General features: G+C 41.2%; 1 protein-coding gene across 2 annotated transcripts in view; it reads right to left on the reverse strand.

The window, feature by feature from the left end:
• Nucleotides 1-14,939, reverse strand: part of NME7 (NME/NM23 family member 7) — a 151,485-nt gene that overhangs the window by 67,109 nt on the left and 69,437 nt on the right. For both annotated transcript variants that reach the window (XM_038757528.1, XM_038757529.1), the window contains exons 8-10: nucleotides 10,715-10,779; nucleotides 7,957-8,025; nucleotides 4,985-5,086 (exon numbers count right to left, since the gene is read on the reverse strand). In XM_038757528.1, the coding sequence (XP_038613456.1) occupies nucleotides 4,985-5,086; nucleotides 7,957-8,025; nucleotides 10,715-10,779 (236 nt within the window). The remainder of the gene's footprint in view (nucleotides 1-4,984; nucleotides 5,087-7,956; nucleotides 8,026-10,714; nucleotides 10,780-14,939) is intronic.

A 14,939-nucleotide genomic window follows, 5' to 3' on the forward strand; every position in this document is an offset into this window, starting at 1 on the left:
TATCATTCCCAAACATGGCCACAGAGCAATACCGAACATCATTTTTCACATATGCAACAGCAGGCGATTGGCGGGTGAGCTATCTGAACCAGCCGTTTTAATGTTTTGTTAAAACAGACAGATGTTTCAGTTCTCATCTATTTCATAACTGTCTTCACAATCTACTCTTTAATCACAGACTATATTCATAAATAAACCGGGCCACTTACCAAAGTGCTTTCTTGGTTAAAATTCAGGGATCATGGTCTTGGAGAGAGGAAAAAACAACCACCAAAACCCCCAGAACAGAAAGTAATATGTTCTGCCCAACCCAAGATGGACCTCAGGCCTCTTAATTATTGATGGTAATGGGGAACTGAGACAATGTGAAAAATTCAAATCCTCAGATAAACCAATAACCTCCTTTAAATGGTTTATGCCAGTGCGGGTAAGGAGTAGCCAAACAGACTGATTGGAGCTTCACTTCCTCCCTGCCATGACTACTTTCGGGTGAAAAGGCTAGCCAAGAGGGAAACAGCTGAAGGGACCGTCTTTTTGGCAAGTGACAGAAGGAGAAGAAAGTTGGCATGGATAATCCTCGGATTACAACATCAGCCCTTGAATTATCAAAAGATGGCTACTTCTTGTTTGCAGTGGGCCTGATTTAAGAAATGTTTACATGAGTCAAAATAGGAATATTTGCTTTCACAGGGTAAGTTTGAGGCTATAATGACCTGTCAGTTTAATGAGGAGAGAGAGTAAACAGACCCATAAATAATGAGTGCCTGGTCAATAGGCCTTAGAAGTTTAAATAAATGCCCTAGAAATAGTCAGCTGGCATTCATAAATCTAGATCTGTTTACCTGTAGGCATCTAGGTAACTCTGTCTGTGTCTGCCTGATGCAGCCCAATTATCTTGATCAACTTTTCTGTTATCAAGCCTCATTACTTTGATTACATTTTCTGCTCTTCCCATTTCATTTCAATCTGAAGCCAGCCCGTTAGGTGTTTGTAAAAATGTGCTCCCTAACAAAATAGTAGGGCTCACTGCCTGCGTAAGTAGTTACTTAACTATTCAACTGTCATTGTTTTTTCCTCTCTTTGTTCCTCATCATCATTCAAAATCATCACCTTAATACCTTGTGGTGTACAAATGCTCTACCTAGGGGACTTTGAGGATTTCAAGACCATCTGTAAAGACGACAGGAAGATGACTGGAGCAGCAGAATGCAGACTGTGTAAAAATAAAGTCTCTCCCTCTATTTGTCCTTCATTTTGGAAGGTGACGTCTTATCTGAAAGCGCAGGTTTGGCTGAAAGACTAATGGGAGTCGTTCACTCTTTTTCTATTGGGTCCACTTGCTGCCCTGAGGGGTTTGTTCTATTTGGGACCTGTTTGCGTTTCAGGGAATACGTCTGTTTATTGTCATATCATACTCTCCCAAGTGCTTAATACAATGCTCTGCAACAGTAAGTGCTCAACAGATGCAACTGAATGAATAAATGAACAGACTGATTCTCGACATCCCAGTTTGCGTGAAGCCTCTAAACATGGAGAGCGACAACCCCCCTCTCCTGATTGCTGCCTTTCAGGCAAGTGTGTCTGTTGTGGTTGTGTTTGAGACCGTGCTTGATTGCATCGTTAAATCATATAGTCTGCCCTCCCTGTTCACATGAGCCCCTTTTTCCGTCAACCACTTGCGGATCTCACCACCAGCCATTCTTCTCGAGTGGTCCGCCTACTGAAACTGTTATTACCATAATCAATGCGGGCAGGGGACTGAATTCAAAGACTCCATTTTGGTCACTTTGACCTGTTCCTTGCTGTTGAATTACGGTTCATAAGTGACCTTGGTGGAACTGCTGAAGAAGCCGGGATGTCTTCAAGGCAGAAGTCCAGTGCTCATTCTAGCTTTACAGGATTTCAATTCGGTATGAACCTTGAAGCCCCATTGTTGCCAAGTTCTGACTGACAAATGGCCCAAAAAGCTAGGCTGGCCTTGTTAATTTTGCCCTCTACCTCTGTTGATTCATGAGAGCATACGGCTCTCTTTTTTGTTTTGTTTTATGATATTTGTTAAGCACTTAATATAAGTCAAGCACTGCTCTAAGTCTGGGGTAGATAAAAGGTAGTCTGGTTGAACACCGTCTCTGCCCCATATGGGGCTGGCAGTCTTAAGCCCTCGGGGAACAGGGTCCAGTCTAATTCCCAACAATAATAATAATAATTACAATATTTATTAAGCACTTACTGTGTGCCAAGCACTATACTAAACCCTGGGGTAGAAACAAAATAATCAGTTTGAACACAAGTCCCTGTCCCACATGGGGCTCACAGTTTAAGTAGGAGGGAGTAGGATTTAATCTCCATTTAGGATTTAATCTATTGAAGGGACTATTGTTTGAACGTGGGTCTGGGCCGTCCCCGACCTACACATTCATTCATTCATTGTCATATTTGTTGAGCGCTTACTGTGTGCAGAGCACTGTACTAAGCACTTGGGAAGTACAAATTGACAACACATAGAGACGGTCCCAACCCAACAGTGGGCTCACAGTCTAGAAGGGGGAGACAGACAACAACAAAAAAATGACTTAACAGTTTTCTTTGCCACCCATGGAAACGGCCCAATTTCCCACTGAAAGATGGAGAGAAATGGCTCAGCTGGGGTTGAAAAAGGAGGTGATGGGCAGGTATGGCTCAACCATCGTTCTTGATGGGAGACCCCATCGTTGGAGGTGGTTAGGAGGGGTTAGGAAGAATACGAAGAATTGAGGGAGAAAAAAAGATCCAAAGCAAGAAAGCACATAGGGCTGCAGGCATGAATTCTCTCTTTTAAAAGGAAGTAGGCATGGATTCATTTAAACTGGGTCAGAGACACTCTTTCACGGTACAATGAAAATGTGTATCGATTTTGTCGCAAGCGATCGTAGAATGTGTAAGTCTTACCATATTAATCTGCACTCATGGAAAACAACGGGTACCTGAAGGCTTGGGATTAGGAAGTCTTTCTTCCCATCCTGGGGGTCACGATATTATTCACCCATATAGCATTGTATAGGGTATTGCAGCTAAATAAAGTAGTCTGTAGTCTGTTATTCTTTACATCAGAAGATGGGCAGGTGTGGGCTAATTCTCTTAGTTGTGGCCTGGAAGCTCACTGTGGGCAGGGAATGTCTGTTGTATTGTACTATCCCAAGCACTTAGCACAGTGCTTTGCATATGGTAAGCACTCAATAAATACGATTGATGATGGGGTGGTTTCTGGGAGATGAGGGAAATGGAAAAATATTTGTGGTAAGAATTAAGTTTGCCTTAGATTTGAAAATGGAAGATTATTAAAGATTTGAGTAATGGCTGAAGGTAAAGAGTTGAAACCAAGATTTCCATGAGATTGGCTTTAGTAATAAGAGTATTTATATTACGGGCTTACTGGATGCAAAGCATTATTCTAAGTACTGGGAGAGAAGACATATGAGGAAATACATTAGGGAAGCAGTGTGGCATAGTGGAAAAAGCTCAGATTTGGGAGTCAGAAGTCCCGAGCTCTTATTCTGACTCTACTACTAGCCTGCTGGGTGACCTTGGAAAAGTCACTTCACTTCTCTGTGCCTCTTTTCCCTCATCTGTCGACTGGAGATTAAATCCTAAATGGAGATTAAATCCTACTCCCTCCTACTTAAACTGTCAGCCCCAAGTGGGACAGGGTCTGTGACCAACCTGCTTAACTTGTATTGACTCCAGTGTTTAGAACAGTGATTGGCACAGAGTAAGTGCTTAACAAATAACATAATAATACTAATTTAAAAATTGCCTAGTCACATACAGCCTTAATACTATTGTATTAATAATCATTACTAATATGTTAATTATTATTTATGAATGGTTAGTAGTAGTAGTAGTAGTACTAGTAGTAAAGCTTCGTGTGACTAGGCAATTTTTCAACAGCTTGCCCTCACCTATCAGTGTCACTCTTCACCCCACTTAGCCATGCCCATTCCTTCCTTCCACTTCTCTCCTCACTAGGTAAAAGGACCCAAGGACACAATCTTAGGCAAACACCATTTTCCATAAAAGCCAAACAAAAAGGCAGCCCAAAAGTTCACTTTGATAAGGCACACAAACAGCAGGAAACAGTAGTGTGGACAAATGAAATCCATGCAATCCTTCAAAAATCCCATCTAACCTTTTGTTTCTCCCTTAGATAATAATAATAACGATGACGGCATTTATTAAGTGCTTACTATGTGCAAAGCACTGTTCTAAGAGCTGAGGAGGTTACCCACGGGGGGCTCACAGTCTTCATCCCAATTTTACAGATGAGGTAACTGAGGCCCAGAGAAGTTAAGTGACTTGCCCAAAGTCACACAGCCGAGGAGCCGGAATTGGAACCCATGACCTCTGACTCCAAAGCCCGTGTTCTTTCCACTGAGCCACGCTGCTTCCCTAGATCCACTCAATTCGCCCGACTCTGTGAAGAAAATCCCTGAACACAAATTAGCCCAGTGGGGGGAAGAAAATCTCCAAGAGGCAACTTCAAATATAAAAATAAGGCAAGGGAAGACACTCCTTCATCCTCAAAAACTTCCCCGGCCCCACAGAATGAATTTGTTTAGTAGGTTAAGGCACCGCTGTTCCAAATAACAGGCCCTGACATAATCTCTCTCTGGACTGGTGAATCGGCAGCTCAGTTAGCCCGGAAAAGAGAGAGAAAATAACTTTACACTGTAGCCTCTGTTTCATTATGCCATGATCATATTGGAGAAGTCCTTTTGCTTTTCTCAGGCCACGATACAGAGGCCCAACTCAAAACAAATAAACAATTACTTTTTAACGTTACTGTGTGTCGCTGGAGTCCATACAAAAAGTCAGGTTTCCTCTGTTTTTGGAGTGCAGGACTGAAAATACCCATTAAGCACCTTGCAGGACTCTACACTACTGAAATACTTTCGTTTAAAACATTTAGGCATTGTCTTCTTGTTTTTAAGATAACGCAGACACTTACAGGGTCAGCAGGCCCACAGAACTCTCGGAATGTCTTGGACGCACCACCTTCTTGAATCTCTAATGCCACACAAGGACCAGCGCACATTTCTGTCAGCATCTCCTGCGTGATAGAAAGTTGAATATCAGTTAATCAGTCACATTTATAATGAATGCTTACTGTGTACAGAGCACCAGACTATGAGCTTGGGAAAATATGATACAACAAAGTCGGCAGACGCGATCCTTGCCCACAAGGAACCTATGGGAGCCAAACATGCAAACAGATTATGGATAGCAATTTATAATAATAATAATGATGGCATTTATTAAGTGCTTACTACAAAGCACTGTTCTAAGCACTGGGGAGGTTACAAGGAGATCAGGTTGTCCCACAGGGGGCTCACAGTCTTAATCCCCATTTTACAGATGAGGTAACTGAGGCACAGAGAAGTTAAGTGACTTGCCCAAAGTCACACAGCTGACAATTGGCAGGGCCGGAATTTGAACACATGACTTCTGACGACAAAGCCCAGGCTCTTTCCACTGAGCCACATTGCTTCAACTTATGCTTCAATTAACAATTAACGCTGCTTCAATGAACAAATTTATGTTATTTTTATTCTCCAAACGTGAAGAGGGGTAGAAAAAACAGTTTGCTTCAACATGTCCTTTTCTGTTGTTGCTTTTAAAATACTAATGATTTGTTACATAGGCTTATTTTAGACTAAAGGAAATCATATGCTAAAGATTCACAAGACTGCGTAAATGAGATGAGGGTGATCACAAACAATGACCCCTACATTCTTTCTGTGGAAAAGGGAGGCGTCAGGACACCATCCCTAGCTGGTGAAACTTCCCCTCTCCTTGTTTGTCTTTAATAGTATTTGCTAAGAGCTTATTATATGCGAGGCATGTACTAAGAGCTAGGGTAGATATAAAGTTAATGGGGTTGGACACAGTCCATATCCCAAATGGGGCTCACAGTCTTAATCTCCATTTTACAGATGAGGGAACTGAGGTCTAGAGCAGTGAAGTGACTTGTCCAAGGTCACAAAGAAGACAAGCGGCAGAGCCAGGATTAAAACCCAGGTCCTTCTGCGTCCCAGACCCATGCTCTATCCACTAGTCCACAGTGCATCTCTTAGTGACTTGGACGGTGGATATTAGGAGTGGGAAGTCGTGAAGGGAAGGGAGAAAGGGTGACATTTCTCTCAAAACTGAAGTTGAATTAAATTTGCTCCATTCCCACAGCTAGATCCCTAGCTATTAATAAAAAGACGGGCTGTCCAGTTTAATCAGATTGTCCCAATCTGGGGCATTCATATATTTTTCTAAAACTGTCTGGGACAAAACTCCAGGCCAGTCCTGCCTAAATTGGCCCATACGGTCAGACTAATTGTGTGTAAAAAACATATGCAGCATTTTGAAAAATGAGAGGACTTCAACCTGGTTTAACAACGTTCCGTTACCAGGAGCAAAAATTTAGCATCAGAGTATATAAAGGATTTGAATGAGCAGCCAATGAATTAATTACAGAGAAAGACAAAAACCTAATAGCATTCATTCCCCAATGTCACTCTGCTCTGTGCTATGGGAAGACTGGATGATAAATCAAGTGCAGAGAAGAACTGAGTTACGGTCGCTATGGAAATTCTTTTCTACATTCCGCAATTTTAAATACACTTGCTGTTCCAATGCAACATGGACTTTCTTTTAAAGGAGTCTATCAATTTTGCTTAAATGAAGGAAAAATAAGAAAGACACAAATTAATGGAAGGGAAGATGCAACGTAACTTCAGGATGATTTAGAAGTGGTCACTGTTTTCCTGACTCTTACAGCAGAGTGCTAATTAAGTTCAATTTTGCTTTAATTCTAAGTTGCTGACAGGACTGCAGTTTAAAGATGGCTTCAAGTCTTTCCTGCAGAAAGTAGAACTCTATCACTCAGGAAGAAAGTAGACTCCTTCCCCAAACAGGCAATCACTGGCAGGATCTCCAGGGACCCCATATAATTCCTTTCCAATTCTTTTTTTGTGTGTGCGTGAGGCCAAGAGAAAAAGAAAAACATCTTCAACTGACTTTAAGGCGAGAACAAGGGAATCACTGTCATCTTGATGGTCGTTAAAGCCTTAAATAGCTGTTTTCTAAGGAAACGGAGGAAACTGCATTGCTGATCGGGCTGTAAACCTGGCACAAAATTGTCTAATTTTGAAAAACGGGATGAGATTTGGACTATTTAGACAGTAAGAGCGTTTGTTTTCAAATGCTATATAAAGCTTCATTCATTGCCGTATAAATACATTGCTGGAGTTCCTTTAATTTACTTGCTCTGGGACACGTTTACTATCATACTATACTGAAGATCGCCTTTAGATTAAATCAGCCAACCAATCAATGGTATTTACTGAGTGCTTGCTGTGTGCAGAGTACTGTACTAAGGTCTTGGAAGAGTACAAGAAAACAGGGTTGGAAGACACGTCCCAAGCCCACAGTAAGCTCACAGACATTAATATAAATAATTTACACATATGTACCTAAGTGCCGTGTGGCTGAGCGTGGTGTGCACACCAGATGTCCAAAGGGCACAGATCCAGGGGCACAGACGATGCAGAGAGGGAGTTGGGGAAAAGAGGGTTTAATATTTTAAGTACTGCTCTATGGGATCTAGGCCAAAATGCTTCAGAAAATATGTTCTTCACTTAAAAGGGGTTTGTCCAGCGCCCAACTTGAGTAATAGTGGCTTTCCTTGTTGAAAATTCCAAAATTCAGTATTTGACACCTCATTTCTCACTTTCCCGCCCCCTCCCTTTTTTTTTTTGGCTTCTGTTCCACTGAAAAACAATAGCCTCTTCGGATCTGGAATACTCCAGCAGGTCCACAGTTAAAGCAAATGATTGGCTAAGAGGATTTCCAGCACCGATGTTTTGAAAGTAAACTGAGATCATCGGCATTTTTTCACTGTGCCCGTTTCAGGACTGCTCCCGTACTTACGTTGTATTCGGTGATGACTCCTTTGTACACTTCGTAAAACTCTCCAGCATTAACCTGGTCCAGGTTGAACTAGAAAAGCGAGAGGGAGAATGCAGAAAAAAAAACATGTCAACTGAACTTTAGGAGGAAAGAAAGCATCACTTAGCATTTGACTGTTATGACTAGGCAAGTATTATTTGGTCTTCAACCTGGGTTTTATGCACCTTATATAGGCTTTAGAAGAAGGATGCTAGAGAAATCCAATTAATAAAGCCTAATACTGGAGAAAATGAAAAGCCCCATTCTCCTTCTAGTGAAAAATGCGTGTTGGAATGCTGTGTGTCGGGAGTAATCCTGAACAGAAATTGCGTTCATATATGCAACTGTTCTAAGTGGAATGTAACTTGATTATGTCCCCAATTAAAGCATCTAGGTGGCTACCAGCTCAGAGACTACCTCTGTACAAATCAGGCAAGTCAATCTCATTCTATTTATTTTGTTAATGATGTGCATCTAGCTTTAACTGTATTTGTTCTGACGATTTTGACACCTGTCTACATGTCTTGTTTTATTGTCTGTCTCCCCCTTCTAGACTGTGAGCCTGTTGTTGGGTAGGGACCGTCTCTATATGTTGCCGACTTGTACTTCCCAAGCACTTAGTACAGTGCTCGGCACACAGTTAGCGCTCAATAAATATGACTGAATGAATGAATGAATAAAGATGAGCCATATGTGCTGTTAGACACTCGTATATGTGTCTCGCTTTTAAGAAGTACCAATTCCAGAATACATTTTCTGTAAAAATTATCAGCAGCCTAATATGTTCTTATTAAACATAAGAGGAAAGGAAATTAGTGTATAGAACTCTCTATTATTTTCTTGAACCAGTGTTAAGCAGCGTGGCTCAGTGGAAAGAGCCCGGGCTTTGGAGTCAGAGGTCATGGGTTCAAATCCTGGCTCTGCCACTTGTCAGCTGTGCGACTTTGGGCAAGTCACTTCACTTCTCTGGGCCTCAGTTATCTCATCTGTAAAATGGGGATTAAAACTATGAGCCCCCCGTGGGACAACCTGATCACCTTGTAACCTCCCCAGCGCTTGGAACAGTGCTTTGCACATAGTAAGCACTTAATAAATGCCATCATTTTTATTTTCTTTTTTTTTTTTTAATGGCATTTATTCAACCAGCCAGGTGATATTTTCCCCTTGAAAAGCAGCAGGGGCAGGAGAAGAGTTCTAAAATCCTGGGTCCCTGGGCAGTGGCAAATGTAGTAGCAATCGTCACCTTTCAATCCTAGAGCAAGGAGAGGAGACTGGGGAGGGGAGGCTTGCTGCAACTTTCTCCTCCCACCGCGCGTTGTCCTGTGACCCGAACTGAATTCCACTCTGGACCCTGAGTCTGCTAAGACTGCTGTACACCATCACAGAGGATACAGGCGGAGAGCGCTAACGGTCTCTGAGGAAAGGAATGACCCTTCCCCCTCTAGACTGTAAGCTCGTCACGGCCTTGGAATGTGTCTGTTATGTTGCTATATTGTATTCTCCCAAGCACTTGGTACAGTACTCCGCACACAGCGAGCATTCAATAAATATAACTGACTGACCTTGAATTCGAGGACTCACATCTTTCATCCTTTTCTAAACTGCGCTTGTTCTGGGCAGGGAACGTGTCCCTGCCTACCAACTCATCATCATCATCATCATCAATCGTATTTATTGAGCGCTTACTGTGTGCAGAGCACTGGACTAAGCGCTTGGGAAGTACAAGTTGGCAACATATAGAGACAGTCCCTACCCAACAGTGGGCTCACAGTCTAAAAGGGGGAGACAGAGAACAAAACCAGAACAAAACCAAAAACAAAACTCTGTTAAACTCTACTCTCCCACACACTTAGTATAGTGCTCCACACACAGTAAGCACTCAATAAATACGAGTGATTGAAGTATAATAAATTCTAGGCGTTATTCTTTAGTTGGGTACACCCCTTCATATTCCATTACCTGTAATTAATTTAGTGTCCATCTCCCTGGCTAGATGGTAAGCTTTTTCAAGGTAGGGATCTCATGTACTCATTTTATTTTACTCTCTCATGCTCTGTAAACATTAGGTGCTCAATAAATACGATGGATTGAAGTATGAAAGGTTAAGCCCTTATTCTTTAGTTGTGTACATGTCTTCATACTGTATCTGTAATTTATTTTAGTGTCCATCTCCCCAGATAGATGGTAAGCTTCTTCAGGGCAGAGATCACTTGTACTAATTTTATTTTATTTTATTTATTTTATATATTTATTTTTATTTTATTTTATTTTACTCTCCCATGTGCTTAGTACAATGCTCTGCACACAGCAGGGACTCAATAAATACTAATGATTATTCTTTTTGCTGAAATAAATAGGCTTGCGGAAGGCATATCTGGAACTTCTGGGCTATTATCTGCTTCGCAATTTAGAGCCCTATGTTTAGCTGAGTTTGCTTTACAAAACCAAACGACTGATTGCTGATCTCTCTAAACCTTGCATTCACCAATGATGCCCGTTATGATTCAAAAGTTGCAGAGAAAGGCATTACGGGGGAAGTGGCCATATTTCAAGAATGACAATTCGGGCTAAAACACATTTTACATTCCAGCAAAAGTCTGTTGTGTCTAATGAACTGCATTTCTCGGTCCATATAAAACCATTTGTCATGCAGACAGTTCAAAACTGAACTCAATTAAAATTATCAAAGGAAAAAAAAAACAATTACCCAATAGACGGTTATCCACCACAAGTCACTTACCATTTGCATGGCAGAAATTTCAAAGCCTGCGTCACGGATGGCTATTAGAATCTTGCCCAAAAGTCCTGGGGATAAAAGAGAGTAAAAATTGACATGAGCTTTCACTGAACATGATTCAGTTCACGATTGCCTTCATCCAGGAACCTCAAAACCATTGTTGGTAGTTCTCCAATATCTACTATTTAGGAAACTGACAATTTCTATGCTAAAGTCCAGCAGAGAGAGAAAGACACACAAACAGAGAGAGAGAGTATTTGTTAAGCACTTACTATGTTACTCTATTTATTTTACTTGTACATATCTATTCTATTTATTTTATTTTGTTAATATGTTTTGTTTTGTTCTCTGTCTCCCCCTTCTAGACTGTGAGCCCACTGTTGGGTAGGGACTGTCTCTATATGTTGCCAACTTGTGCTTCCCAAGCGCTTAGTACAGTGCTCTGCACACAGTAAGTGCTCAATAAATACGATTGATTGATTGATTGCCAGGCACTGCAGTATGCACTGGAGTACACACAAGCTGATCAGGTTGGATATGAGGTTCGCAGTCTTGATATCCATTTTACAGGTGAGGCAACTGAGGCCCAGAGAAGTGAAGTGCCTTGCCCAAGTTCACACAGAAAACAAGTGGCAAAGCAGGGATTAGTACAGTGCTCTGCAGACAGTAAGTGCTCAATGAATATGATTGAAGGAATGAATGAATTAGAACTCAGGTCTTCTGATTCCCTGGCGCATGCTCTTTTCACTAGGTCTTGCCTCCCATCCAATTTCTTTCTGTTCTGTCACTACCAGTGATATAGAACAGCCTGGTCACTAACATTACGAGTTGGAGATTTTGATATATTGGGAAATACCACTCAGCTATTCCGAGTAATTCAGGCCAAATAAACCGCAGTACCTTAAGTATTTTTGCACAGGTCTTTTTAAAATATATATAATAAATATATTTTAAAATAAAATATATTGAAGGAATGCCATTGAAAAAAATTTTAGTTTGGCACTCTTCAAAGCCATTTCAATCTGCCTCCTTAGAGTTTCATGATCTACCGTGGTCTTCCTCCCGTTTGGTTCTGTTCTTTGATGTGAATATGCCACCTGCTTTCCAAAATTGGTGGAAAATGAATTTTAATGCCGTCTTCCCCTCATGGTATCAGCGGGTCCTTGAAGCATATGCTTTTAATTTTAATTTTCTTCTATTCACCAGAATCTGACTTTTCCTTATGTATTAGTTTTTTTTCACCCAATTGCCTATGGTGCATGCATCTTTGAAGTCTAAGTTGACAGTCTGTAACTGAGCTCAAACTATTAAACAGGTTCCTTCTGCCTTCTTTTTGATACTTGTTAAATACCTTATGTAGTTTGAAAATATTAGTTTTTAGCACTGCATGTTTAAATAAATATGATTGATTGATTGATTTAAACAGTGTTTTTTTCCAAACTAGGCTTCAATGGTTTTAAAATGAAACAATGAGAAAAATGAAACCCAAACCAGGACACCCCTTTAGAAAATAAGTAATTTGCTGTACTGAAGCTTTCAATCCATCAGTGGTATTTATTGACTGTTTACTGGGTGCCCAGCACTACACTTAGCACTTGAGGGGGAAAAAACCCCAATATAATAGAACTGGAGACACAATCTCTGCCCACAAGGAGCTTACAGTCTATCATTACTGTGCTTTTTCAGCATGAAGCAGCGTGGCTCAGTGGAAAGAGCCCGGGCTTTGGAGTCAGAGGTCGTGGGTTCAAATCCCGGCTCCACCACTTGTCAGCTGTGTGACCTTGGGCAAGTCACTTAACTTCTCTGGGCCTCAGTTCCCTCATCTGGAAAATGGGGATGAAGATTGTGAGCCCCACGTGGGACAACCTGATTATCTTGTATCTACCCCAGCGCTTAGAACAGTGCTTGGCACATAGTAAGTGCTTAACAAATACCAACATTATTATTATTATTATTATTTGTACATATTTATTACTCTATTTATTTATTTATTTATTTTACTTGTACATATCTATTCTATTTATTTTATTTTGTTAGTATTTTTGGTTTTATTCTCTGTCTCCCCCTTTTAGACTGTGAGCCCACTGTTGGGTAGGGACTGTCTCTATATGTTGCCAATTTGTACTTCCCAAGCGCTCAGTACAGTGCTCTGCACATAGTAAGCGCTCAATAAATACGATTGATGATGATGATGATGATGATTATTATTATGTTCCAAAAATCAACGACGTGGCCCTCTGTCGAGAGGTGACTGCTAGCTATAATGAGCAAGTCTAACTTGTTTTAATGCCCACCGAAATATTTGTATTCAGTTGGGCATGTGGACTCTAAAGGAATTTGGTTGCCAACCTATGCAAATGGGGATGCAAACTCAATTACACAGACATCATCGTCCCCCTTTTAGACTGTGAGCCCACTGTTGGGTAGGGACTGTCTCTGTTGCCAACTTGTACTTCCCAAGCGCTTAGTACAGTGCTCTGCACATAGTAAGCGCTCAATAAATACGATTGATGATGATGATACTAAGAAAATGATAAAAAAGAATCTGAATTCAGAATCGACTGCATAGTTGTGCAATCATTTTAACAGAGGGAAGAGACCTTTCGGGGCTCCAAAGCTTATCGATTCTCCTGACGACTCCATGCCCTAGCTTCCCAGATAAACAGCATGGCTCAGTGGAGAGATCAGGGGCTTGGGAGTCAGAGGTCACGGGTTCTAATCCCGCCTCCGCCATTTGTCAGCTGTGTGACTTTGGGCAAGTCACTTAACTTCTCTGGGCCTCAGTTACCTCATCTGTAAAATGGGGATTAAGACTGTGGGCCCCATGTGGGACAACCTGATTACCTTGTATCTCCCTAGTGCTTAGAACAGTGCTTGGCACATAGTAAACGCTTAATAAACACCATTGTTATTATTATCATAAACTATTGACGAGCTTCAGGTAGCGGACCCTTTGAGGAATCAACAGGCAGCTTTTAATTAGACCGTTCTGGGAGACGTCGGTTTGATTTTGTTTTATTTAATCAATGAATCGATGGTATTTACTGAGCAGCTGCTGTGTGAAGAGCACTGCACTAAGCGCTTAGGAGAAAACAACAGAGTCGGTAAACACATTCCCTGCCCAGATGAATTTACGGTCTAGAGGAGGATAAGGCAGTAATATAAACTAATTATAAGTATGTACATAAGTGCTGTGGGGCTGAAGATGGGGTGAATACCAAGTGCCCAAAGGGTACAGATATGAGTGCCTCTGGTCAAATAGGAACACGTGATTCTGTGACAATGCTGCTTCAGCCTAAAATGTCCTTTGTGACACCTAGAAAACCCAGTTTTGAGACATATATATATTTTTTCTACAACATTCCACTGGGCCAAACGTTGAAGTGAGAGCGTGGGCTGCTTCTAAACTGCTCTCTTGTTAGCTGTTGCTTTCTGCCCATAGGTACTGCAGATTATCATGGGTTTCCTTAGCAGAGAACGTCACTGGAAGGTTTCAAGTCGATCTCAGACGGTTGCTCAGCATATTTTAGAAGGTGCAAATTCTGGGCATTTTCATCAGTAGACTTAATAGCACCGTGTGCTCTGCTAAATCAATCTATCAGTGGTATTTATGGAGCATTTAGTGTGGAGCACTGTACTAAATGTATACATGTATATATGTTTGTATGTATTACTCTATTCATGTATTTTACTTGTACATATTCTATTTACATTATTTTGTTAATATGTTTTGTTTTGTTCTCTGTCTCCCCCTTCTAGACTGTGAGCCCACTGTTGGGTAGGGACCGTCTCTAGATGTTGCCAACTTGTACTTCCCAAGCGCTTAGTACAGTGCTCTGCACATAGTAAGCGCTCAATAAATACGACTGAATGAATGAATGAATGAATAAATGCTTGGGAGATTACAATACAACAGAGCTGGTAGATACGTTCCCTGCCCACAATGAGCTTACAGTAAGGGGGGGGCGGGGGGATGGACTTTAATATAAATAAAAAGAGTAATATCAGTGGGTACTAAGCACCTGGGGAGTATAAAACAAGGTGAGGAAGGCATTCCTCGTTCATAGGATCTTACAGTCAAAGAGGCAGAATCATTTCCCAAACTACAGAATGAAGCTGAATCCCCCAAACTTTCCTTCTTCATTCATTCAATCATATTATTGTGCACTTATTGTGTGCAGAACACTGTCCTAAGCACTTGGGAGAGTTTAATACAACAATTAATCAG

The sequence above is a fragment of the Tachyglossus aculeatus genome, chromosome 16, assembly GCF_015852505.1.
Source record: "Tachyglossus aculeatus isolate mTacAcu1 chromosome 16, mTacAcu1.pri, whole genome shotgun sequence".
Classification (NCBI taxonomy): domain Eukaryota; kingdom Metazoa; phylum Chordata; class Mammalia; order Monotremata; family Tachyglossidae; genus Tachyglossus; species Tachyglossus aculeatus.